At 37.9% G+C, this 24133-nt stretch overlaps 1 protein-coding gene across 3 annotated transcripts in view; it reads right to left on the bottom strand.

The window, feature by feature from the left end:
- Positions 1-593: 593 nt before the first annotated feature.
- LOC115215714 (growth hormone-regulated TBC protein 1-A-like) overlaps positions 594-24133 on the bottom strand; it is an 87377-nt gene continuing 63837 nt past the window's right edge. For 2 of the 3 annotated variants that reach the window (XM_029785007.2, XM_036505789.1), the window contains exons 4-10: positions 20766-20877; positions 16046-16176; positions 10384-10480; positions 9348-9411; positions 5860-5968; positions 3121-3306; positions 1027-2013 (exon numbers count right to left, since the gene is read on the bottom strand). In XM_029785007.2, coding sequence (XP_029640867.1) covers positions 1933-2013; positions 3121-3306; positions 5860-5968; positions 9348-9411; positions 10384-10480; positions 16046-16176; positions 20766-20877 — 780 coding nt within the window. In that variant the 3' untranslated portion in view covers positions 1027-1932. Of the gene's footprint in view, positions 2014-3120; positions 3307-5859; positions 5969-9347; positions 9412-10383; positions 10481-16045; positions 16177-20765; positions 20878-24133 lie in introns of all 3 variants that reach the window. The other variant, XM_036505790.1, reaches the window with a different exon arrangement.

The following is a 24133-nucleotide window of genomic DNA, read 5'->3' as shown; positions in this document are numbered from 1 at the left end:
ATTGGTCTCTTTTGCCAAACTGCTAAGTTATGGGGGTGTAAACACACCAACAGCTGTTCTCAAGTGGTAGGAAGGACAAGCACACACACACACACACACACATACATATACAATGGGCTTCTTTCAGTTTCCATCTACCAAATCCACTCACAAGGCCTTGTTCAGCCTGAGGCTATAGTAGACAACACTTGCCCAAGGTGCCACACAGTGGGACTGAACCAGGAACCATGTGGTTGGGAAGCAAGCTTTACGTGTACACATGTAGACACACAAAGACACACACACACAAACACACACACACACATAAACATGTATACATGTATGTAAACATTTTCATAAATAACTGATAAAAGCTGACAAACAGTGAATACAAAAAGAAGTGTTTTGAAAAGAAAAAGTTTATAGACGAATAAATAACAGAGTTGAGAGGAAAATGTCAATAAATTTATAAATGGCAAATATTCTTTTTACTTTTGGGAAAAAATTTGATTATTCATCATGCTATAATATTTCATTTCAAATTCAGGAACACCTTTAATCAATGACTTCTTGTAATCATTATATCAAAATCTGTTACTCAGTAATAGGTGCGGTTTTTTTTTTATCTCAAATTAGCTGAACCAAGCTGTATTACAAGCACTTCTGTCAAGGTCCAGACCTGCAGGAAAGCTTCAAACTCACCATAGTAAGTTGATAAAACATTCCTTAATTATAGAACCCCATATCATCCTTGACTGAAGAAACCTATATTCAAAGGCTTTCCATCTATACCCTGTCTTGTCTTGTTTTCAAAAATAGTGTTTCGAGGTACAACACTGACTTTCAGGACACCAATGATTCGGAAACTCTCATAACCCGCACATATTTCTGAGCAGGAACTTCAAATTCCTGCAGCCACCAGACTAGTATACTGATTGCTCCTGTTTCACAGTACCTTGTCAAGCACAGTATTAACAAACTTGTATCATTTATACTAACGTACAGGTAGCAGTATCTCATTTAATCATTTAAGTAAATTTAATATTCTTTTTTTAATTTAGAGGTGACCACCCCTGCTTTGGAAAAAGCAGTCATCTGGAAAGGTTTTGGAACCAAAGGTTCTGGAAAATCAATGTTGTACCTGTATTCAGTGTGTCCACTTTTTTTTTAAAAGATGTGTTTGAAAAATATTTGGCTGCTATTTCTAGCAGAAGAAGTGATTGTGTAGAGTCTTCTTCAGTGAGTGCTTCTATCGTTTGCATTCTCACATAGAATGCTCCTGTTGCTGGCATCGGTGAGGAATACCTCAATGTGAGAGATATTCACAGTTTTGCAAAGTAAAATGAGCCCCAAGACAATATGTATTAAGAGCAACTAATTAACTTGCTCAAGATAATTAAAAGGAAAAATATTTCTTTTGAATTGTGCAACTATCAAGAAAAAAATTAAGAAGGAAAATTTCTGGTTTTGTTCCCTTTAAATTTTAGGTTTAAATAAACCAAAATATTTTATAGAAACAATCTCCCTCACATACACAACACTAACACCCCCCCTCTCTCTCTTTCTCTCTCTCTCTCAAACTTTTCTTTTGTGAGAAATAAAGACACTGGTTGTGGTTGGGTTTATTATCAAAAGGAAAGACTGTTTTGGGTAAGAGGTGAATAACAAAAATAAAGATGGAATACAATAAAATAAATAATACATTCTATGTTTTTTAGTTTTTTTTTTTCAAGGAAGGTGTTAAATGTTTTTTTTTTTTCAAATTTTGCCAATAGAAAACAAAACTGGTTTAGAGAAAAAGGACTCTGTGGAAAGAGTAAATTTAGGAAGAGTGACAAATAAAGAGTCGAGAATACTCTCTTAGCATTCTCTCGATATTTTTCAAGGATCTCTGAACCAGATAAATATTTTTTTAAAAACCATTGTAGACCAGATGGAATTTGTGATTTTGTGCTATGTTATTTTCTCAATACAACTTTTTCTCATCTTTGTAATTTCACTGCGAGGAAATGATCCTGTTTCTTTGAAAATTAACTGGAAATGAAGAAAAGAAAAAAAAAAAAAACATAAGTAAAGATGAAAAAAAATATTTTTACAATTATAATAATAATAATAATAATAATAATAATAATGAAATTATTGTATACAGTGCTCAGGTGCACCACAACTTGTCAGAAAGTGCATATAAAGTATATGCAGTAATGTAAAAATGTCTGGAAAGCGAACAATGTATGAGTCAGATACATGCTTGTGTGTGTATGGAGGGGAGGAAATCAGGTGTAGTGTTGGCGAATCTCAGAAAGCATGGAAGTTTTGAAGGATGCAGTGCTCCGACAACTAACAACTGATGCCGACAGTTTGTTTCATGCTTCAGCAACTCTCAGCGTCCTAATTGGGGCAAAAAAATAAAATTGTAATACACCAAACAGAACTAGCCAAACATATGAGTGTGTATGTACATGCACGTATGAGTGTGTATGTGGGTGTGGGTGTTGTTGTTTAGTCAAAGATCTTTGATCACAGACATTCCAGCTGTGACAATCACCATTTTTTTTTGTTTTTTTTTTGAAACATAATGTTCTCAGGCCTTCATAATCCATTTATTTTTATATCTTCTAAAATGTTTAAAATTATCTTCTATAATGCTACTAAGACACACTCAACCATTTCTGGATGACGTCACTAATGAATACCTATTTCTTTACTGCCCACCCACAAGGGGCTAAACACAGAGAGGACAAACAAGGACAGACAAACGGAATAAGTCGATTATATCGACCCCAGTGCGTAACTGGTACTTATTTAATCGACCCTAAAAGAATGAAAGGCAAAGTCGACCTCGGCGGAATTTGAACTCAGAACGTAATAGCAGACGAAATACGGCTAAGCATTTCGCCCGGCGTGCTAACGACTCTGCCAGCTCGCCGCCTTATCACTAATGAATACCAACTGCAGTCAGGGCAAGGCTGATAACACTGGACATCACAGAAGACGTTGGACATGTAACGTGGAAGAGGTTGTAAATCACATTGTGAGCTCATCCATCTCATATCGGCATGGTGATGATGACAATGACATCAATAAGCATGACAATGGCAAGTGTAAGGGTGTAAGGGTGAAAGTGAGGGAGAAGATGCTTACCTCCATGAAACTATGACAATGTTTCACCAAAGGGTGTTTTACCGAACTCTGAATTATGTGAACAGCTTCAGGAAAATCTTTACAGGCCAGAATTTTATCGCTGTTCATTGAGATCAAAGTGAAAGCAACTCGCAGCAGGATCTTGGAACCTTCATAAAATAAGGAATCCCAAATACGTAAAACAGTCTGCAAAAAAAAACAAGGATGGTAAAGAAAGGAGTGAATAAATGCGAGAGTGAGAGGATAACACCCAACAAAATAATCGAAGGATAATAATAAAGTTCACAATTCTGAAAAAGTTCCATCGAATGGCGGTGCCCCAGCATGGCCACAGCTCGTGAGCTGAAACTAGATAAAATTTTAAAAAAAAAGAAACAAACAAACAAATGAAGGAGATACAGGCTGAACAAGTTGAACCACAAGCAAACTATCTAAGAAGGCAGTAACTCTAAGTAAAAACTGATGTACCTCTACATCAGTGTTTCTCGACTTTTTAGCCTTACACAACCCTTAAAATAAATTACATGTCTCAAGGAACCCCTGCACAAAAGAAATTATATACCATATCTTACTCACATCTTTTTCATTGTAATTCATGTGGTAAATAAATAAATAAATAAATAAATAAATATATAGACAGACAGATAGATAGATAGATATACAGTGTACATTTAAACACATAAGAGGACTACCTACACACTAGAGAGGACAGTTAAATTCCAAACTGCTATTAGAGATAAAAATTGAAGGGAATGAAAAATAAAAACATTTACCATCTAACTCCTAGACCAATGGTTTCAGACTTTTTTTAGCAAATAAAATAATTTGCTAGGTGAAGCCTTCTTCAGCAGGTACACCTTAGACTAAATCTATATATATTTGTTATATTTTTTGATAACATAATAGGTTAGATAGGATAATGTCTATATTATAATATTACAATAACCAATAATACATTGTGCATGTATAGTCATATCATGATCATGAAATTAGCATTAGCTTAACTCACTCTTTCTCGCAGAATCCCAAGGAACCTTTTGCGGAACCCTAGGGTTCTGGGGATCCCCGGTTGAGAAATGCTGCTCTACACAGTCAAATGGTTGAGTAGAAGTACCTCCTGCTGGCTCATATTACCTTATTATATTTGTCCCAAGATTACTATACCGCTGGTATCCAGAAATCTAATGTGATGTTGGGAATATCAATAAAGAGCCAACTCCCATAGAATATCTCAAGAGAGGATGCATGAGAATGGCACAATATTGCCATTTTTAGAATGGTAGATTGACAGAATACCTTGTGGTATTTACTTACTGAAACTGAACCCAACCTATGTCAACTTTGCTTTTCATCCTTCTGGAGACATTAAATAAGTATCAGTCAATTACAGAGACTAATTTAATCAACTGTTCCTCATAATTAAAAAAATGATACTGTTTTTTCTAAGCCCATAGGAAGATTTCCATTCATTACTACAAGCCAATAAAGCAGTTGTCAATTATACAACTAACACTGAACTGCACTTCATCACTGACTTTTCAAACTCCACCTGTCTAACACCTGTGAACATGTTTACAAAGTCAGAAAACAGCACAGCTCCCATGACTTTCGGAAACATTTTTTCACGCTAAGAGTTGCTGAAGTATGGAACAAACTGTTAGTTGTCGGAGCACTGCATCCTTCAAAACTTCCATGCTTCCTGAGATTCGCCAACACTACACCTGATTTTCTCCCCTCCATACACACGCAAGCATGTATCTGACTCATACACTGTTCACTTTCCAGACATTTGTACATTACTGCATATGCTTTATACGCACTTTTGACAAGTTGTAGTGCACCTGAGCACTGTATACGATAATTTCATTATTATTATTTATTGTACCTATTTAAAGTTATATAGACTTAATGTGCTCAACTGAGGTGGTGAATAAGTCGCACATTAAATACTTTTTGAAATTTTGGTGTGAAAAAAAAAAATCTATGAGACCCCAACTGTAGTAGTAAGAAAACCCACAGAAAAATTAACTCAAGTTATTGTTGTTTGCAGAAAGGTAACTCAAGTGAATCAAAAAGGCAATCTCTAGTGACATAGCATCATCATCATCATCATCGTTTAACGTCTGTTTTCTGCGCTAGCACGGGTTGGACGGTTCGACCGGGGTCTCGGAAGCCAAAAGGCTGCACCAGGATCCAGTCTGATCTGGCAGTGTTTCTACAGCTAGATGCCCTTCCTAATGCCAACCACTCCGCGAGTATTGTGGGTGCTTTTAACGTGCCACCAGCACGGAAGCCAGCCAAGGCGGCGCTGGCATCGGCCACGTTCGGATGGTGCTTTTTATGTGCCACCGGCACAGAAGCTAGTCGAGGTGGCGCTGGCATTGACCACGTTCAGATGGTGCCTTTTATGTGCCACCGGCACAGAAACCAGTTGAGGCGGCGCTGGCATCAGCCACGTTCGGATTGTGCTTTTTATGTGCCACCGGCACAGAGCCAGCATAATAGTTTCAATTGAATTAAGAGAAGCATGATATGGAGAAAATTAAAAGATCCTGTTTTGCCAGGAAGGTGACGTGGATGTAGAGTTGAGTATGTTTGTCAAGGAGCAGGAGTACCTGAGTCAGGTGATGAGATAACATTTGATGAACTTGACTGGTCACACATCTAATATTTCAATGTTTGCATATTTACATTGAAAAAATAGGAAGATGAGGGGAGCCCCTAAAAATATATTCTCACCTCAACTGGAGCAACATCTGCATACATACAAATGAACCACTTAGTTCCAATAAGCATCCAGGGAACACCCAATGATACAAGATGTCTGTGAACTTCTGGTAATTTCCAACTAGAACAAAAAAAAAAGAAAAAGAAAAAGAAAAGTGACACAAATCAATATTGTTATTTAGTCATATGGAGGCGAGTTGTAGCTACTATGTTTAGTGTTACTCAGTCCCAATTCAGTTCTGATAAAACAGACCAATGAGGTTCAAGCTGTAATCACCACACTTTTTCAAACGGAGTATCTAGGTCCACATTATCTAAAGTGACTTTTCTCTTTTTAAATAATACGATGTGATTCTGTGAAGATTTGTCTTCTATTTCTTGCAGGTAGAGGGAGCACATCAAGAATCCTTTATTTGCCAGACAAATACATAAGTCAATGAAACTGAATCTGACTTCTACTGAAATTTCTAGTTTTATCTTTATGTTAAAAAAATTATTGCCACAGAATTAAAAAAAAAAATTAGGAAAAAAATGCTAAATGCTAGAAAAAGTATTTTTATATCCCTTGTGGTAAATTAAGCGAGCTATTATTATTACAGGGTGAAGGAATGAGAAAAAAACCAGAATCATGAACTAAAATACCTTACAGTATTACTTATAATCTCTACATTCAGAGTTCAAATCATATCAGGACAAAGTTTATTTTGTATTCCTTAGGATTAATTAAATAAATACCAGTAATATACTGAGATTGATTTGGTAGAGAAGTGAAATCGTGGAATGACAAACGAGAATCTCCTACAATATTTGCTTTCATTCTTCTACATTTTGAGTTCAAATCCCAAAGACACAGTGGTTGCAAAAAGGAGTAATGCACTAGATTTAAATGCTTTACCATATTTAGTTATTGTGTTGGGTACTTCTATCTCATGCATTCAAATACTACCAGGATCAACTTTACATTTCATTCCCCAGTCATTTATAGAATAAGTATCAGGAATGCATTAGATCAGTGGTTCTCAACTGGGGTCCATATGGCCTCTCAGGGGCCATATAAGATTTTGGGAGTCCACGCAACAAAATAGTAAACTGGGGATCCACAACAGTATTTTAAGGGCCCTTGAAAAAATTTTGCTTTAGATGTATATATTGGTATATATTGCAAGAAACAGATAGGTTTCTTTCTCTAACATTTTACATAGTTCAACCTACACAAGTTAATGTGTGAAAAGCAAAACAGGAATTTTGAATGAAGTTTCTATAAAACTAATTTTTAAACATTGAATGGCTGTGGGGGTCCACCAGAATAATTAGTAATCAAAGGGGTCCATAGATTAAAAAATGGCTGAGAACTCCTGCATTAGACTGACTTCATGAGAAAAATAGTGTGTCTCTGCTTTCATTTTTATTTATCTATTCAAAAAATATGGACGTGAAGCAATAAGTTTTGAATACTTACCCTATTACAAAATAGGATACTCTTTTACTTGTTTCAGTCATTTGACTGAGGCCATGCTGGAGCACCGCCTTTAGTCGAGCAAATCGACCCCAAGACTTATTCTTTATAAGCTTAGTACTTATTCTATCGTTCTCTTTTGCCAAACTGCTAAGTTACGGGGACGTAAACACACCAGCATCGGTTCTCAAGCGATGTTGAGGGACAAACACAGACACACAAACATACACACACACACACGTATATATATACATATATACGATGGGCTTCTTTCAGTTTCCATCTACCAAATCCACTCACAAGGCTTTGGTCGGCCAGAGGCTATAGTAAAAGACACTTGCCCAAGGTGCCACGCAGTGGGACTGAACCCGGAACCATGTGGTTGGTAAGCAAGCTACTTACCACACAGCCACTCCTACGCCTACAATATACTTAGGAATATAGTAGACAAGTTATACATCCATCACATAACGCATTTAACTGTTACACCACTTATATACCACACTATGACTGTAGATGTAACACCAACTGCGTAGCTATTGTGCCAGTTATATAACAGTAGCAACGTTCTACGACTGTTACTTCGCTTACAACGGTGTAAAACTAATTATAATAATAATAATAATAAATAAAATATTGTATACAGTGCTCAGGTGCACCACAACTTGTCAGACAGTGCATATAAAGTATATGCAGTAATGTACAAATGTCTGGAAAGCAAACAATGCATGAGTCAGATACATGCTTGTGTATGTATGGAGGGGAGAAAATCAGGTGTAGTGTTGGCGAATCTCAGGAAGCATGGAAGTTTTGAAGGATGCAGTGCTCTGACAACTAACAACTGATGCCGGCAGTTTGTTCCATGCTTCAGCAACTCTTAGCGTGAAAAAATGTTTCCTGAAGTCATGGGAGCTGTGCTGTTTTCTGACTTTGTAAATATGTCCACGGGTGTTAGATGGGTGGAGTTTGAAAAGGTGCTCAGAGTTATTGTTTGTAAGATGGTTGATAATTTTATGGGTGTCTGCCAAGTCAGCTGCCAGACGTCGAACCACATGGTTCCGGGTTCAGTCCCACTGCGTGGAACCTTGGGCAAGTGTCTTCTACTATAGCCTTGGGCCTACCAATGCCTTGTGAGTGGATTTGGTAGACGGAAACTGAAAGAATCCCGTATATAGTCGTTACACCATTTAGTTATACGATAAAAACATTCAGCAAAATTCTGAAATTGAGTGAGAAGTATTTTTCCTTGCCGTATTTTTTTAATTCAGTTTATTCTTTCATTCATTTGCTGTTTTCAATAATTTTCTAAGTTGAAAGGTCAAGACATTCCCATAGTTTTTCAACGTTGAACCACAGATAGGTAACTTTTTGTTTCCCAAAAGCAAAACTGAACTAACATTATTCAATGAATTAATTTATTCTTCATGTAAATAAACTATTCACATTATTTTTACTTTCTTTAATCTTCACTGCATAAATTACGTTAACTAACTCTTCATGCTGTCTAAAGAAAAGCTATTTTTCTGAACGAGTTATTTCCCTTGATACAGCTATGCACGAAAGCGTGCTACAGAATCGTTTTTTCTATTGAGCTTGCATACTATCAGTTTTCTAAATGCAGACGAGTCACAAGTCAATGACACACGCACACACACACACACACACACACACACACAGTGAACTAGTAGAATTGCTTAAGTGTTGTCTAGTAGGCCTGGTAATGTTAGTTCAAGTTCTCTGCATTCTAAATTCAAATTCTACTTCTGTAATTTCATTATTATCAAGGGTTATTGTTCAGCCCCACTTAAGCAGTTCTATGATTGAATGTATATCATCCACGACCATCCTGTCTTTTATTTTGAAACATAATATATCTGGACTACCTTATTCAATATGTCCTTCCAGTTTTAAACCAATACGCTGTTACCTGAAGGAGATTTGGCTACTATTTCTAGCTTACCAAGCAACCATACAGACGCTCCCTCATTGGCTTGTGTGACATGTTTAAAGTAATTAACAATGGTAAAAGGTTAAACAGACGAACCTCACAATTTGCCCCAACAACTCCTGCTCGGCTTTGAGTGCTTTCATGTCAGGATTGTAAAAATCTGCAACAGAAGACAAAGGAAATATTTTCAAAAAACTAAAACAGAACAGAACAACTATATTCCATCAATTTTTATGTTAAAAAACTTAGAATTTGATTATCATCATCATCATCGTTTAACGAAAGCGTTCCATGCTAGCATGGGTTGGATGATTTGACTGAGGTCTGGCGAACTAGATGGCTGCACCAGACTCCAATCTGATCTGGCAGAGTTTCTACAGCTGGATGCCCTTCCTAACACCAACCACTCCGAGAGTGTAGTGGGTGCTTTTATGTACCACCGGCACGAGCGCCAGTCATGCTCAAATGGTGTTTTTTTTTATGTGCCACCTGCACAGGAGCCAGTCCAGCGGAACTTGCAACGACCTCGCTCGAATGTTTTTTCACGTGCCACCAGCACAAGTACCAGTAAGGCGACGCAGAAATTAATGCCAGTCAAGTATTATGTCAATATAATCAACTATTCAATTATACATGTAACCTTGTTTATCATTGATTCATTTATCACTGATCTGGGATAACATGATACGCTCTACTGTGAACCATGTTATGCTTATCATGGACTGATCTGTGATAACATGTGTAAGTGATCTAGTCAATGTGGTTTTGTATCACAAAATCATATCCCAGCAACCATCCACAATACGTCAAATAGAAGCAGCTGTTTACTCACACACACAAGCAGTTTCTGCACAGTTTTTGTCAACCAAATTCCATTCACAAGGTACTGCTCAACCTAAGGCTACATTGAAAACCTTTGCCCAAAAAATGTCATATAGTGTAACCAAACTGCGGTCCACATGGTTTTGAAAAAAACTGCTTAAACACATGGCTATGCCTCTGCAGCTTTCAGAAATGAGATAAAATACTATTAAACATTTATTTAATCTAGAATTCCTCTATTTCTGACAGAAAAATAAGATCATTGTTACCATTTTATGTTGTTAAAAAAATCTCAGAAATGTGAACTAACCTGGTAAAATCTCATTCATTAAAGTGTCCATTAACCAGAATACTTTTTCTTGATTTTTCACAGTTATAAGCAACAAACCAGCTACAAAATTCATACCCTGTTTGAAATAAGAAAATGACTTTAAGATTTTGCAAAGTAAAACAAAATAAATTTGTTAAATGACAGGTTTATATACAAATAATACACTATAGTTTATTCAAACATTTCATGTAATCCAGTCAAATAGTAATTAAGATGGAGGAATGTCCATATTCTTTTGTACTCGAGGCATAAGGCCTGAAATTTTGAGGAAGGGGGCCAGTTGATTAGATCGACTTAAAGTACACAACAGGGTACTTAATTTATCGACCCCAAAAGGATGAAAGGCAAAGTCAACCTCAGCAGAATTTGAACTCAGAACATAAAGACACACAAAATGCCGCTAAGCATTTCACCCAGCGTGCTAACGTTTCTTTTTCTTTTTCTACTCTAGGCATAAGGCCCAAAATCTTTGGGGAAGGGACCAGTCAATTAGATCGACCCCAGTATGCAACTGGTACTTAATTCATCGACCCTGAAAGGATGAAAGGCAAAGTCGACCTCAGCAGAATTTGAACTCAGAATGTAATGGCAGAAATACTGCTAAGCATTTCGCCTAATATGCTAACGTTTCTTATTTCTTTATTGCCCACAAGGGGCTAAACATAGAGTGGACAAACAAGGTCAGACAAAGGGATTAAATCGATTACATCGACCCCAGTGTGTAACTGGTACTTAATTTATTGACCCCAAAAGGATGAAAGGAAAAGTCGACCTCGGTGGAATTTGAACTCAGAACGTAACAGCAGACGAAATACCGCTAAGCATTTCGCTCAGCATGCTAACCTTTCTGCCAGCTTGCCGCCTTAGGAATGTCCATATTATAAGACCAAGTTAGTTCTAGAGTATTTATGGCAATGAGGTAACTCTTGGTGGTATTGTTGATGGAGGGAGAGGGGTAAATCTGAGAATATTGCTGAGATTGGGATAAAATGAAGAAAAGGTGTGTTATTGCTGGGACTGGATAGTAACCAGGTAATCTTTGCCACAGAAAACCAGTGAACTACAGTGCTAGCATGGCTAACATTGGTGAATCATAATAACTGCGATTCCTACATTGGAATATTGATCATACATCTGGAGTAATTTAACTATTAGACAACATGGACATTCTGGACTACATCCAAAATGACCTGTCCAACTGACTGGCAAACTTCCACTTACTGACATACTATTACATATACCCCACCTTCTCTCTCTCTCTCTCTCACATATAACTACAACAGTTCCTGTTCCTATAAAGCAGCAAGTTGTATATCTCACCTAACTCAAACCCAACTATTACACCTACCCCTCTTCCTCTTATCACTCAAACTCTACCCTGAATATTTCCCAGTCACCTTTCTCTCAGAACAGCAATCCCTTATATTCTCTCTCTTAACATCAATTTATATTTAAGCTTGTACATGAGAAAACTCATGGATACTGGTCCTCTTTAACCCTTTTGTTACTGTATTTATTTTGAAATGCTCTGTGTTTCTTTCAATCAATTTTAAATATAACAAAGAATTTAGTAAAATAACTTAGTTATCATTCAGCTAGTGTTAGTAACATAAATTGTGAGTACGGTTTGGTAGATTTTAATTCAAAATTTATGAAAACAGGACATTTGTACTCAGAGCCAGAGCCAGTTTCATCCGGGTTGGTAACAAAAGGGTTAAACAATGAAGAAAAGTTAATTTGGTCTAGAAACTGGACACAAGCTTTGTTGATCCCAAGGCACGAATTGCCAACCTCTTGACTCATTGGCTGATTCTGTATCAATTTGGCTATCTATGCTCTCATATATCAATAATGCACGGGGGATAACTCAGTGGATCATACTCTAGCTCTATAAATATTAATAATATGGTAAAGTAGATAGTTTGGGACATCATCATCATCATCATCGTTTAACGTCCGTTCTCCATGCTAGCATGGGTTGGACGGTTCGACCGGGGATCTGGGAAGCCAGAAGGCTGCACTAGGCTCCAGTCTTATCTGGCAATGTTTCTACAGCTGGATGCCCTTCCTAACGCCAAGTAGGTTGGTGATTGGATAGACATTCCATTATATTTATATCAAAGAAACAGAGAAGATAAAATAGAATCGGTTTTTGCCATTAGAAATGAAGTAGTTTATCTGAGAATCATCATTATCATCATCATCATCATTTAGTGTCCGTTTTCCATGCTAGCATGGATTGGATGGTTCAACTGGGGTCTGTGAAGCCAGAAGGCTGCATCAGGCCCAGTCTGATCTGGCAGTGTTTCTACGGCTGGATGCCCTTCCTAATGCCAACCACTCCGTGAGTGTAGTGGGTGCTTTTTACGTGCCACCCGCACAGGTGCCAGACGGAGCTGGCAAACGGCCACGGACGGATGGTGCTTTTTACGTGCCACCGGCACGGGGGCCAGGCGAGGCTGGCAACGGCCACAATTAGCAGGTGCTTTTTAGGTGCCACCGGCACGGGGGCCAGGCGAGGCTGGCAACAGCCACAAATATTTAAGAAAATAAATTAAATAGATTTGTTTAAATATTTCAATTTATTTTCCAGGTTGCTTTATAAACTGGGTTGGAATAGATTATAGAATACAGTCAACAGATGAATTTACATTCCATTTCAAGAGGGAGAGAGAAGAGGGGGAAAGGGAGATATGGGGAGGGGGTAAAGCAGTACAGAAACTAGGCTTACTTAACCATTCTGGTTCCTGCTGAAGATGAGATAAAATGCTAAATCTAAGCTGTTTCTAATGTAAAGGGTTTCAACAATTTAGGTCACTTCATAAAACTGTTTGATGAGAATTGGATAAATATAAAGTAAAATTTAAGAAAAGAATGGAATAATGAGGGTCATTTGTGAGTTAAAAATATAAACCTTGAAATTTTCATTCAAATGTCTTTAAACAAATAATAATAATGAAATTATTGTATACAGTGCTCCGGTGCACCACAACTTGTCAAAAAGTGCATATAAAGTATATGCAGTAATGTACAAATGTCTGGAAAGCGAACAGTGTATGAGTCAGATACATGCTTGTGTGTGTATGGAGGGGAGAAAATCAGGTGTAGTGTTGGCAAATCTCAGGAAGCATGGAAGTTTTGAAGGATGCAGTGCTCCGACAACTAACAACTGATGCCGGCAGTTTGTTCCATGCTTCAGCAACTCTCAGCGTGAAAAAATGTTTCCTGAAGTCATGGGAGCTGTGCTGCTTTCTGACTTTGTAAATATGTCCACGGGTGTTAGATGGGTGGAGTTTAAAAAGGTGCTCAGAGTTATTGTTTGTACGATGGTTGATAAAAAAGTACTAAATAAACTGTCTGAAAAATAGATGGAATGGTCACAGCAGGATTGCTTTTACTCCCTTACTTGTTTCAATCAATAGACTGTGACTCTAATGGAGCATCAACTTGGAGGTTTTAGTTAGTCAAATCAACTACAGTACCCAAGTCTGGTACTTACTTTGGTATCATCATCATCATCATCATCATCGTTTAATGTCCGCTTTCCATGCTAGCATGGGTTGGACGATTTGACTGAGGACTGGCAAACCAGATGGCTGCACCAGGCTCCAATCTTGATCTGGCAGAGTTTCTACAGCTCGATGCCCTTCCTAACGCCAACCACTCCAAGAGTGTAGTGGATGCTTTTACGTGCCACCAGCACGAGGGCCAGTCAAGCGGTACTGGCAACAGCCACAAAAAAATCGTGGTTTTTTAATTTTTTTAACACGTCACCTGCACTCCGGCATAAGTGTGCAGGTGACACGTAAAAAAAAACTAAGCTACAGTGATATATATACTAACCAATACCAGTGTGAAAATTGAACCCTAGACCTTATGCTCACGAGTCCAATGACATAACTACTAGGCCATGTACCTTTATGGAAAAAAAAAAGAAAAGAAAGAAACAGGAAAGCAACAGCTGAAAAAAAAACTGATCAAATGTTTTGATTGGTCAGTTACTTGTGATTTATTTTAAGATGCCCAGCAAGCAATAACAACAGCAAGCACAAACCGATGAGGTCATCTGATTATCTTAAACAAAAATGAAATTATCACAACTTGAACATCTTTGACCAAACTGGGGCTAAAGAAAAACAACATCAACAACAGTAGGTATAAATAATTATTGCAGCAGGTCATTTATAAATGTATAACTCTAAAAGTTAAAAACAAAAATTTGCACAAACAGCAGGTGGATTATAAAATGACCGTCCTTATCGAATTCTGATGTACTGTGACAAAGAAAAATATGATTAATTAATTAACTCCAGAAAAGTTGGATACTATTTAACCAAATGTGGTTTGTTCAGTTTATTTGATATCATTAAAAAATTCACAAAACAAATACTCTTTTACTCTTTTAATTGTTTCAGTAATTTTGACAGTGGCCATGCTGGAGCACTGCCTTTAGTCAAGCAAATCAACCCCAGGACTTATTCTTTGTAAGCCTAGTACTTATTCTATCGATCTCTTTTGCCAAACCGCTAACTTACAGGGGTGTAAACACTCCAGCATCGGTTGTCAAGCGATGTTGGGGGAACAAACACAGACACACAAACACATAGACACACACATAGATATACATATATATGACAGGCTTCTTTCAGTTTCCGTCTACCAAATCCACTCACAAGGCTTTAGTTGGCCCAAGGCTATAGTAGAAGACACTTGCCCAAGATGCCATGCAGTGGGACTGAACCTGGAACCATATGGTTTGTAAGCAAGCTTTATTATTGAGCTCACTATCATGAGGTAGTGAGTTCAATTCCTGGACCAGGCTGTGTGTTGTGTTCTTAAGCAAAACACTTTACTTCATGTTGCTCCAGTTCACTCAGCTGTAGAGATGAGTTACAATGTCACTGGTCAATGGTGTGGAGAGGAGAGGCTTGTATGCATGGGCCACTGCTGGTCTTCCATAAACTACCTTGCCCGGACTTGTGCCTTGGAGGGGAACTTTCTAGGTGCAATCCCACAGTCATTCATGATTGAAGGGGGTCTTTACCCTCTAATATATGTTTCCATTACATTGTATGTGAAGCAACCACAAATCTCCAGTGGATCACAGGGGCTTTCTTTACTTTTGATTTCTTCAGATATTTCAGATTATTCTAATATTTATTGATTTGCTTGGTTGAAAAACATGGGCTCTGAATGTGAAGGTTGTGTCATGGCTGGATAGGAAAAAGGCAAACATGCTCTACTGGCTGTATGATGTTAGTTTATGTAGACGATGGATGACAGATGTGTTGAGAGAAAATCTAGGTACAAAAAAGAACCACATGTAGAATGCAAGAGAGGAGACTGCACGGGGACAGACATGTGATGGAACATGGAGTTTGACAGTTGGGGACAGAATTTCTAGAAAGCAAAGTAGAAGGAACCCATCAAAATAGAAACCGAAAACTACATGGGAAGAAGTGGTGAAGGCTGACTCCAAGGTACAGAACCTCATAAAAGAAATGCCAAGATACTGTACTGCAGCAGGTAGTGAAACAGTAGATCTGTCCAATCTATGCAGGTATGGAAAAAAGGTGTAAAATTTTAATGATTTTTTTTTTCTTGGTATCAGTATTAAAGATTTGAAAAGAAAAATTTTTACCTGGCAGTATGCTATTTTATTATTCTTTATTGCTAAGGCTTTGAGAACGTTGTACAGAGGGACTTGTAAGCTACTCTCTGTATCATTTGTGTCACTGAAATAAATATTCTCTGGAAATGTTCGATGAAGATCTGTGAAGAAGAGATTTAAACAATATTTTAAAAAAAGCAAGCAAGTACAAACACGCACGCACGCACACACACACATATACACACACATACATGCACACAATGATCTGGGCTACCAAGCTTTAAAGGAAATTAACTGGACAGAACTTTTGCTGACAATGCTATAACCTAACAATTTGATTAGTTCTGCCTTTCATGAGAAGGTTTACTTGATATAAGAAGTAAATTAAGACTTAAATCATATGGAAATATTTTTAGAAGTGTCAACTTCATTATGGGTTTCTGGTTAAACACATTTCAAATGGTTGAATCTGCCACCACCATCATCATCACCAGGTACCATAGACACACACACACACACACAAACACACACACACGTATCATCATCATCATCATCAGCATCATTTAACATCTGCTTTCCATGTTGGTATGGGTTAGATGGTTTGACTGAGGACTGGCAAGCCAGAAAGCTACACCAAGCTCCAATCTGATCTGGTTTGGTTTCTACAGTTGGATGCCCTTTCTACTGCCAACCATTCCATGAGTGTAGTGGGTGCCAGTCAGGCAGTTCTGGCGTCAGCCACAACAATGATTTCACTTGACTCAACAGGTCTTCTCAAACACAGTTTATTGCCCAACGATTGAAGATTACTTTTAAATGGGCCGGTTATGCAACACAGGCATAGGCCAGTTATGGTCTCACTTGGCTTGCCGAGTCTTCTCAAGCACAGCATATTTCCAAAGGACTCGGTTACTTGCCGTTGCTTCCATGAGGCCCAATGTTCAAAGGTCATGCTTCACCACCTCATCCCAGGTCTTCCTGGGCCTACCTCTTCCACAGGTTACCTCCACTGTCAGGGTGTGACACTTTTTAATACAGCTGTCCTCATCCACATGCAACACATGACCATACCAGTGCAGTTGTCTCTCTTGCACACACATCTGATGCTTCTTATGTCCAACTTTTCTCTCAGGGTGCTTATAGTCTATTGTGTATGTACACTGACAGTACACATCCAGCAGAGCATACAAGCTTCATTTCTTGCAAGCTTATGCATGTCCTCAGTAGTCACGACCCATATTTCACTGATGTGTAGCATGGCTGTTTGCACACATGCATTGTAGTCTACCTTTCACTCTGAGTGAGAGGCCCTTTGTTACCAGTAGAAGTAGTAGCTCTCTGAACTTTGCCCAGGCTATTCTTATTCTGGCAGCTACACTACTGACTTGGTCACCTAGGTAACAGAAGCTATCAACTACTTCTAGTTTTTCCCCTGGTATGTGACGGAAGCTGTTTTCTAAACCCTTTGGATATTGCTGCACCTCTTATGTGTCCATAGTTTATACCAGGTACATCTAGCTATGCCTTCTCTACAGATCAAACAGGGCCATCAACCTAAAGGGATTTGTTTTTTGTTAGATTGACTCTAAGGCCCTTCGATTCTAGACCTTGCTTTCACACCTAGTACTTCTCCTCTAGTTCTGATAGTGACTCAGCTATTAGAGCAAGGTCATCAGTATAGAGGAGCTCCTGGGGGCATCCTGTTTTGAATTCCTCTGTTATTGCCTGGAGGACTATGATGAATAAGAGGGGACTGAGGACTGATCTTTGGTGGACCCCTATCCAGAATTCTTCACTATACTCATTGTCAACCCTCACCTTACTGACAGCATCCCTGTATATAGCTTGTAAAGCTCTCACTAATCACTCATTTATCTCTAGCTTCTGCATTGACCACCAGATAAGGGATCGGGGGACCCTGTCAAAAGCTGTCTCCATGTCAACAAAAGCCAAGTATAGAGGTTTATCGTTGGCTAAGTATTTCTCCTGCAGTTGTCTTACCAGAAATATAGCACAAACCCAAACTGCATCTCATCTAAACTAACTCTCTTCTTAATTAGTTGGGCTATGACCCTCTCCATGACTTTCATCATATGATCCAACAACTTGATACCTAATGCGTCACATTTACCTTTGTAGCAGTTGACTAGGGTGCTGCTGTGCTAGTCATTGGGTATGACTCCTTCATGTATCAGCTGATTGACTATACAGGTGACTAGACTATAGCCTACACTGCCAGATATTTTAAGCATCTCTGCAGTGATTCCTGATGGGCTGGGGGCTTTCCCTGTCTTCATACCTTTAATTGCTTTATCTACCAAGGTACTGTCAATTCGGATAGTTGATCTCTCTGTTGGGTCGACATTTGGCAAACTCTCTTACTCCCATTCATTCTCTTCGTTTAGCAACCTTTCACAGTGGCATCTCCAAGTCTCTCTCTTTGCAGCCTCGTTAAATGTAAGTGAGCCATCATCCATGCGGACACATTTCTCTCCTATGACATCACGATTCTCTCTCACACAGTCTTGCAATATTTCTCTCTCTCTCTCTCTTCTTATTACATCTGTTTTCCATGCTGGCATGGGTCGGACGGTTCAACTGGGGTCCGGGAAGCCAGGAGGCTGCACCAGGCCCCAATCTGATTTGGCAGTGTTTCTACAGCTGGATGCTCTTCCTAATGCCAACCAATCTGAGAGTGTAGTAGGTGCTTTTTACATGCCACTGGCACAAGGGCTAGAGGAGCTGACATTGGCCACGTTTGGATGGTGCTTTTTACATGCCACTGGTACATAAAAAGCATATATATATATACATATATATGTATGTGTATATATATGATATGTAATATGCTATGGTTGTGATTTCACACAGTTCCAATACACTTGTTTATTGTGCTGCATTCTCATAATACAAACATTTGACCCACTAAGGGAACCCCCATGTGGTTACTAAATCTGCCACAATTAGCAGCCAAATTCCCCTAAAAATCACTCCTGTTTTATAAATTAAAGAACACCTTGAGTACTGTGTGTAAGGGGGGGGGAATGGTAGTCACAGCTGGTGCATCTTTTTTTTATCAAAGATCACTCAAGCATGACAACAACAACAGATGTTGACATAGCACTATTACCTTTTTCCCCATCAAAAAATATAAAATTATGTTTTTTTTTCTTTTCTTTCTATATATGTAAAATATTTTCAGCACAGTATTTCAAATGTTCTATATTTTTATATCAAATAAGAGAAAACCTTCAAGTATAACCATATCTTTGAATAAGTCTTTTATTGTAAGTAGAACAATACAGCACAAAGTCCAAAAAGGCAATTCATTAATTTGTTGTTTGATTGAGTTGTTATATAGGAACTTCGTCGGAAGTCAAAGTAGATAAGTCAAGGGGATTTTCAAGAATATCAATACTTTCAGTTGGTGCGCTCTCATCATACTTAACCTTAGTTATATCTAAGGTAATTTTTGGCAGGCTCAAGTCTCTAATTGCTATGGTCTCTAATTGCTAACCACTGAGAAAGTGAATGCATGCCTACATGCCTACTGGGGATTTGATTCCAATAGTTAAATTTCTTCAATTAAAGAGTCATAAGAAGGGAAAGCAAATGGAAAATAGGACCAATCAACAACAATTAAACAACATTTATTATTTGATGATGAAAGTAATGGATTCATAAAAATCCATTATTCTGCAGTGAAATGGATGCAGGGATCTTATAAGTTATTGTTCTTGGTGATAGAAACAGATCCTTAACTTTGTCAAACAATGGCATCTAAAAATAACAGGTTTAACCCTTTTGTTACCAACCTGGCTGAAACCGGCTCTGGCTCTGTAGTACAAATGTCTTGTTTTCATAAATTTTGAATTAAAATCTTCCACCAAACCTTAGTCAAAATTAATGGTCTCTGACACTAGCTTAATGATAACTTTATTATTTTACTAAATTCTTTGTTATATCTAAAATAATTGAGAAAAACACAGAGCATCTCAAAATAAATACAGTAACAAAAGGGTTAATAGTAAACACTGAATGTAGAAAATTTCAGATCCAAACAGACTACATCAACTTTATAATGCCAGGATGGCAAGGAGAATTATGAAGTTCTAAAAGGTTATTCTGCGAAGCTGCATTACAAAGAAAATCATGCAGTAGTGGATCTGTTGTAGCCATGAAGGGTTCCAGGAGACTAAGATTTCTTCAGAGAACAGCCTGAATTTTAATCATCAGCATGATATTTTCTCATTTCTAATTTCACTTTTTTTGTTTTAAATTGAACTTATAAGTTACAGATTCCAGGATCATTGGCTTGGGAAAATCGTTTGTTTAAAATAAACTGATGTCTTTTTTTTTTTTTTTTTGGCTAACTCAGTTCTTGCATAACTGAGTCACACTTACCTTTGCAGAATTTTATACCAGAAAGGATATACCAGAAAGGAAATACTACAGGCCTATACATTGATTAAGAGTAGCACTAATGATCTAAGAAACATTTGTTTTGATAATAAACACCACATATTAATCTACTTTAAATTTGACAGGCTTGATAAATAGCTTTTTAAAGTCATTGAATACTATTGTACCTTCTCTAAGAGTGGCCAAATTGATTAAAAGTTTTATTCTTTCCGAGAAACATGAAATTCTCAAAATTCCTTTATAAATATAACTGAAAGAATAATCAATAAAACTCAATTTAAGTTGATAATATTAGTACTAATTAGCTTAATTTGAAAATTATTCCCACCTAGTTTGATGCTTTCTTCTACTTTCAAATCCAGAGTCTGTGACTGAAGTTCTTGATATAAGCTTGGGTTATTCTTCATATATTTGTCTGCTTTGGACAGTGACATCCAGGCCTACAAAAGAAAAATACAATTACAAACAAAATTATACAAAACACATACAACAAAGCAAATATATATATCAATACAACAAAGAAGAGCTTTCATGAAATGTTTCCATTCAATGTCCAGCTGTTCAGTATTGGTCACAACACTTGAAATGATGTGCAACATAGGTGCTCCTTAGCATTAAACTGTAAACTTTCAAATGTCTTTTCATTGCTGTTGCTAAACCTGATAAATGTTTCAGTGTTGTATGGGCATGATTGTCTGGTTAGGTATGTCATGTAATATAACAAAATGATAATCATCTTACTATCTAAAGCCTTACCAATGTAAAACAGATATAATCATCCAGCTAAGTGCTGTAGTTCAGTACATGCATAATGATATAACTATGTCCATAATGTGGTTTCGGGTCCTGATTGCAGCTGCATTACCTCATTCACTTTAGTGTATCAGTGGGTTAATGAAAGAAATAAGAGAGAACGGTTACCATAGTCTTTGCCTGCATGATCAGAATGCTAAAGATGGGACATAATCTCTTGAGGGCAAGAAATGTAAAATAAAGTTTACTATAAACAACACAAACATTTTGTAATTTAATAGCTTTCAATGTGATACCTGTTAAACAGAAATTATTCTAATTTAATGAAAATTTTATAAAATCTAATCATAAGTAAGTGAAATTATGTTAAATACAACTAAATTGAAAACCTTTTCCCCCTGGTCATATCGACAATTCTGAAATCTTTTGGGTGCAAATTTTACACAAGTAGAAACATTTGTTGACAATTTTCCTCCTGAAAATCACCTGTGTAAATTACACAGATGTGCAAATTACATGGGTTTTTAAGGTGTATATATATATATATATATATATATAAAGTTAATCCAAACAGAAAACAAAAAAGACAACAACGCAAGGAGGTGGACTTTAATTGTTCCACCTCCTTGCGTTGTTGTCTTTTTTGTTTTCTGTTTGGATTAACTTTATATATATATATATTTTAATGGGGAAGACCAGTTTATGGGATTTCCCTGGGTTTCCCATCCATAAAGGGTTTAGCTCTATGGTGTATTGTCAGACTCCAAAGACTGTTGGCCTAAAAGGTCTTAAGCCAACAGGTTCTGGGGTCCGATGATATGCCATAAAGCTAAACCCTTTATAGACAGGAAACCCAGGGCAATCTCATAAACTGGCCTTCCCCATTAAAATATACAATGCTCTACATCTTAGAGTGTGCTTCTTCTCTAGATTTATGATCTCTACAAATGATCTCTACAAAGCACCATCTGTTCGTGGCCGTTGCCAGCCTCGCCTGGCCCCCGTGGCAGTGGCACGTAAAAAGCACCATCTGATCGTGGCCGTTGCCAGCCTCGCCTGGCCCCCGTGGCAGTGGCACGTAAAAAGCACCATCCGTCCGTGGATGTTTGCCAGCTCCGTCTGGCACCTGTGCGGGTGGCACGTAAAAAGCACCCACTACACTCACGGAGTCGTTGGCATTAGGAAGGGCATCCAGCTGTAGAAACATTGCCAGATAAGACTGGAGCCTGGTGCAGCCTTCTGGCTTCCCAGATCCCCGGTCGAACCGTCCAACCCATGCTAGCATGGAGAACGGACGTTAAACGATGATGATGATGATGATGATGATGAATCATTTAACATTGACGTTTCCATGCTTACATAGGTCAGATAGAATTTGTTGAAGCAGATTTTCTACAGCTGGATGCTTTTTCCTGTCACTGATTTCACCTGTTTCCAAGCAAGGTAATATTTTCCCCATGGACGGACATGCTTTTCAAGGAAAACAAGAAATGAACAATCTTACATGTATGGTGGGTGATGATGCTTATTTACAACCATCATGTGATGTCTACACACACACACACACATATATGTATGTCTGTATATCACCATCATCATCATCGTTTAACGTCCATCTTCCATGCATGCATGGGTAGGATGGATGACAGGAGGCGGCCAAGTAGAGAATACCCTAGGCTGTTTTGATAGGGATTTTACAGCTGGATGCCTTCCTAACACCAACCACTCCACAGAGTGGACTCGATGCTTTTTACATGACACAAGCACATTTTTACAGAAGGATGCCCTTCCAAACGCCAACCATGTTACAGTGTGTGCTGGAAGTGGTCAATACTAGTGTGTGCAGGGTGGTGTGATGTGATGTGGTGTGGTGTGATATGGTGGTGTGTGGTGTGGTGGTGTGTGGTGTGATGGTGTGGTGGTGTTGGGGTGTGGGGGAGGCAAGAGTGGGGAAAGCAAGGGTGGGGGTCTAAGGGACGGGGTGGGGGTGGGATGAGATGTATAGGGATGACAGCAAGGGTTATCAGTTTAAATAGGATTTACTTAATTAAGAATTAGCAATAATAAATAATGAGAAATTTGATATGATTGTGTGCATGTGTGCATACAAGAGAAAGAGTAAGAGAGAAAGAGAGAGTACACATGTAAGCATACGTGTGTAAGTACAGTCCACAATAGGGAATGTTTAGTCCACAGGACAAGTATGATAGTTTGTGGTGGTCCTATATCATGTCGGTTTTATAATAATGTAAATCATGTTAATACTGGGTGGGAACAGCTTAGATAAGATGTTAGTTGACTTCAGACAGAGCTACAATCAACAAAACTAATGGCTGCTCTCCAGCTTTAAGCATTTACATTGATTTGATAACATGAACTCTGAACCTTTCTTACAATATATGTAGAGATATTTCAAGCGGAAATTACCTTCTTGAATACATCAATAGTTTTGACTTTCGATCTCTTCACAAGAAAAATGAAGAGGTGTCAGGTGAGGAAACCTGTGAAATTATTCATCTGGATTACATCTCTTAATTCAGCTGCTTCGAAAGGATTCATTTCAATAATTTTTCCCCATCTTGTTGAAGCCAATTTTTACATTGTTCTGGCAAAGGGGAATATCATTTAATTTAGGGAAAAGAAAATATACACATCTTCTTTTACAGGCAAGCCAAATAATGGAGCTATTAATATTATTCCAAATATTCCTGTCTAAGCCTAATTCTTGATGTAGATGAAAGTATAAGGCAAATGTTCAATGGATCCAGGCTTTCATCATCATCATCATCTTTTAATGTCCATCTCCCCACACCAATATTAGTTGTACAGTTCAACAGGATCTGACAGATCAGATAATTGCATTATGCTATGTCTGTTTTAATAGCTTTTATATCTGAATGCCCTTCCTAATGCCAACCATTTTACAGAATATACTGGACACGT

Source organism: Octopus sinensis, linkage group LG9 (assembly GCF_006345805.1).
Source record: "Octopus sinensis linkage group LG9, ASM634580v1, whole genome shotgun sequence".
In the NCBI taxonomy this organism is placed as follows: domain Eukaryota; kingdom Metazoa; phylum Mollusca; class Cephalopoda; order Octopoda; family Octopodidae; genus Octopus; species Octopus sinensis.
This window is presented reverse-complemented; position numbering and strand designations above follow the sequence as displayed.